General features: G+C 36.6%; 1 protein-coding gene across 1 annotated transcript; it reads left to right on the forward strand.

Annotated features, from left to right (window-relative positions):
- The first annotated feature begins 790 nt into the window (after positions 1 to 790).
- Positions 791 to 3,043, forward strand: LOC103448321 (cytochrome P450 71D11-like). The gene is made up of 2 exons (XM_008387565.4): positions 791 to 1,696; positions 2,145 to 3,043. Exons 1-2 carry the CDS (start codon positions 791 to 793, stop codon positions 2,775 to 2,777), a joined length of 1,539 nt encoding a protein of 512 aa, XP_008385787.4. The 3' UTR covers positions 2,778 to 3,043.
- The last annotated feature ends 1,301 nt before the right edge of the window (positions 3,044 to 4,344 follow it).

Raw genomic sequence — 4,344 nt, forward strand, 5'->3', positions numbered from 1 at the left:
CTCTTTGGATCTCTTTGTCCAGTTTAAATTTTAAGATTTAAAATTCTATATCATACCAAATAGGTTTTTTTTTTTTTTTTTTAGTACACCAAACAAGTTTTTGAATCTTAAAGAAAATTGTTTTCAAGAGATGTTCTTAAAAAATGTTTTGAGGAATTATGAATTTTTTTGAAAAAGATACCAATAGGCCCTAATGTATTTAACATACCTTAAAATTACAGTTTCCTTAATCACCTTACTTAAAAAAGTGAATAATCAATCACTCAAGTCATCGAACTTTAATTTTTCCCGTTTAATTCACTATTTCCATTTTTCTTAATTGTGAAACCTTTGTTTTGTCATTGACTTTGGAACAGAGATTATTCCAAGGATCCTCAGTACAAATATAATACTTGGATTCGCCGGCAGTTGAATTCTATACTGTATTTATCTTGCTATGTACTCTCTTGTTTTCTTCGCCGGTACAATGTAAAACCTCAGCGATAATATTATATGGTTTATGACAATTGACATCTAAATATTGGTTTCTAACAAAATGACGAGATTGATTTGCGGCACTTAACATTGATCGATTTTTTATTTTAAAGACCCAAAATGAGAAATTTGGTCAGTTTCAATGACGATTTGTAATAAAACCCTTTACATATATAAACAAAAAAATTAAGGGACAAAAAATGCCGGCCAGGTTAAGGGAAACTATCCATCAGGTAAAAGACTACATCCTGTGCTATAAAGAGAGGTATAATGCATGCAGTTTAATCAACAAGCTACTTCCAAACTTTCTTTCCTTATGGAGCTTCAATGGCCTTCCTTCCAAGTCCTGTTTACCTTTCTTCTCGTTGTGATCACAGTACTGAAAATAGCGAAGAGAGGCGAAACCAAAGATTCGGCTGTAAATCTACCTCCAGGTCCATGGAAGCTTCCCTTTATAGGAAATATTCACCAGCTCGTTGGGTCTCAGCCTCATCATGGGCTACGAAAATTAGCCAAGAAATATGGACCCCTTATGCATCTACAGCTTGGGGAAGTTTCCACCGTTGTTGTTTCTTCGGCAGAGTATGCCAAAGAGGTGATGAAAACCCATGATGTTGTGTTTGCATCAAGGCCCCATCTCCTTGCTTCAAGGATCATGTCTTACGAATCCACAAACATTGCCTTTGCATCATGTGGTGATTACTGGAGACAACTACGAAAAATTTGCACATTAGAGCTTTTAAGCACTAAACGTGTGCAAGGCTTCCGGCCTCTTAGGGAAGAAGAGGTAGGGAATCTCATTACATGGATTGGTTCAAACGCAAGCTCACCGATCAACCTCACTGAGAAAATTTACTCATCTACATATACCTTCACGTCGCGAGCAGCCTTTGGCAAAAAAAGTGAAGATCACGAAAAGTTCATAGATGCTGTGAAGGAGTCCATAACGGTGGCAGCAGGCTTTGATCTTGCAGATGTTTTTCCTTCTGCCAAACTGCTTAATCTGATAGGTGGAATTAGGCCTACACTTGAGCGGCTGAAAAAAGTAACTGACAGGATAATGGAAAACATCATCAACGAACATAAAAAGAAAAGGTCAACAACAAAAAGTGGAGAAGGTGAAGCAGGGGAAGACCTGGTCGACGTTCTCTTAAAATTTCACGAGCATGGAAATGGCCTTGAGTTTTCCTTAACTACTGACAACATCAAAGCAGTAATATTGGTATGTGTATGCATTTTCTTTTGATATCACTTTAATAATTCAAACTAATTGTTAATTATATTTAATCTAGACACCAATTTTCATTCTTGTTCTAAATATACAAACTTAATAAATGATTAGAGGTGCCACTGTCCAAGGCTGAATCCACCTACATGTATGTTTTTCTTCCCAACCGGTTGTCACCGGCAGCCACCGTTTTAACACACACAAAGAATACTATCGATGTAGATTACCTTTTCGGCTGGTTTGGAATTCCATAATTCATTCTAAATGTGCTTATTGTTTTTCTTACATATCAATTGACAATCTTCATGAAATTAACGCTATTAAAAATCGAACTTAATACAAAAGTTTTTCTAAGAACATAGTTATTTTCTATGAATAGAACTGTTAGCAATTTTAGGGAAAACCTAGTTTAATCATTAACAAATTTATAATTTTTGTGCAGGACATTTTCGGAGCTGGGAGTGAGACATCTGCTACAACCGTAGATTGGGCCATGTCAGAAATGATAAAAAATCCAAGAATATTGAAAATGACACAGGATGAGGTGAGAGAAGTGTATAACAGAAATGGGAAGGTAGACGAACCAAGCATTGGTGAGATGAAATATTTAAGCTTGGTGATCAAAGAGACACTCAGGCTACACCCTCCTGCTCCACTCTTGCTTCCAAGAGAATCTAGTGAGAGTTGTAAGATTAATGGATATGATATACCTGTCAAAACCAAGGTGATTGTGAATGGATGGGCAATTGGAAGAGATCCCAATTACTGGACTGAACCAGAGAGCTTCTATCCAGAGAGGTTCCTTGATAGCTCCATTGACTACAAGGGAACAAACTTTGAGTATATCCCATTTGGCGCTGGAAGGAGGATATGCCCGGGAATTTCATATGGTCTGGCCAACGTTGAGCTCCCACTTGCCCTTTTGTTGTACCATTTTGATTGGAAACTCCCTAATGGGATGTCGCATGAAGACCTGGACATGACTGAGCTTTTCGGCGTTACAGTTCGAAGAAAAGAAGATCTGCGCTTGATCCCCATTCCTTATCATCCTCCATCTAGTAAGAACTGCCAGTAGAACAAATATAAATGAGCCCCTGGTTCATTAATAGAGAAGTATTCTGTGTTTTTATGCTATCCTATGTTATAAGCATTGCAACGCCACATTGTAAAAACCAAATAATTTGCTAAGTTGGACTGAATGAGAACAGTACCAATGTACTTGCGGTACCAATGTATTTGATATTTTAATTCTTTAATAGTTGCTTGATGTCGGTTAGGACCGCCATCATGTCAGAATTCAACGTTGTATCTAACCGACGTAAGTTTAGATGTCACGTTTAACCGACGCTATTGTTATTTTTTATTTTATATTACTTTGCTTCTTGGTGGCGGATTAAGGGGACTAACCGACGTCAATACCCTTTTCGTGACGCTAGCAACGGCGTCGGTTATCCAATCCGGCATTGCACGATTTGATGTCGGATTTTTACCAAAAATCCGACAGTAATTGGGATTCTTGTCCGTTTTTCCACCGCTAGTGATAGCCTCTTTTGTAGTAGTGATATATACTTTTTTACCGGAAATAAATAAACAGTTGAAAAATATGACAATTGGGTATTTGCTGAATCAATAATGGATACCCTAACCACCAAGGGAATCTTGGAGCCTAGTGCAACCCAACTCTACAGAATGTCCATCAGCCGCAAATCTATGGGCCCCAAACAAACTTTGGCCAATTGAAATTACTCCTCTCCTCTCCGAAATAGAAAAGCACCAGAAGCGAGATTAGATCGTCAAAAGTATCTTCAATAAGAAACAACCATCAAACAAGAGCACATTCAGCAGACAGGACGAGGGTGATTTGTCCATATTGTGTGTATGCTCTCGTTTTAAGTTTTAACCAAGGCCAATTCCTTTGTTTCGTTTCCTTCCCAGACCAAGTAAAACATCATTACATCATGTCTCTTGATGGCATGGGAAACAAAATTCCTATTCCTTATGTGGTTTCTGGAAAAACAAACAGAAAACCTAAAGCTTATATTTTGAAGATAGAAAGATTTCTCCAAATATTCATTTCAATTAAAGTAATTGCTCCAAAAAAGAAAGATTTCTCCAAATATTCATTTCAATTAAAGTAATTGCTCCAAAAAAAACTAAGTACCTTGGACTGCAGGTTACTCGATTCTCTATGCTTGTTGCCTTCCTTCTGTTGGACTTGTTAAACACTGCCGAGATGCCTGCAATTTTGTTATTTTTTGGTTTTGTATGAGTACTTGTTAGGAAAGTAAGACAACAAACATGATACAAAATAAAAACAAATAACGAAAACTAAAGAAAAAACATCAAGCACCAAATTATTGCTGATGATATCTATGAATAATGAAAAAAAAAAGAACAAGACGTAATAAAGGGCCTTAAATCAACGCTTCCGAGTCATCCTATGAAACAAAACGTAACAAAAACAAAAAAAAAACAAAAAACAAAAAAACAAAGAAAAACAGTACTAACCAGTAGCCACTCGTAGTGGTAAATAGTGGTATATATAGTTGTAAAATACATACAATTTCACCAGTAAACCATAAATAAGGAAGACAGTAAAATCCAACACGACTAGAAAAACACACTATTTGCGCGACAAAAAT

This window comes from Malus domestica, chromosome 11 (genome assembly GCF_042453785.1).
Source record: "Malus domestica chromosome 11, GDT2T_hap1".
NCBI lineage: Eukaryota > Viridiplantae > Streptophyta > Magnoliopsida > Rosales > Rosaceae > Malus > Malus domestica.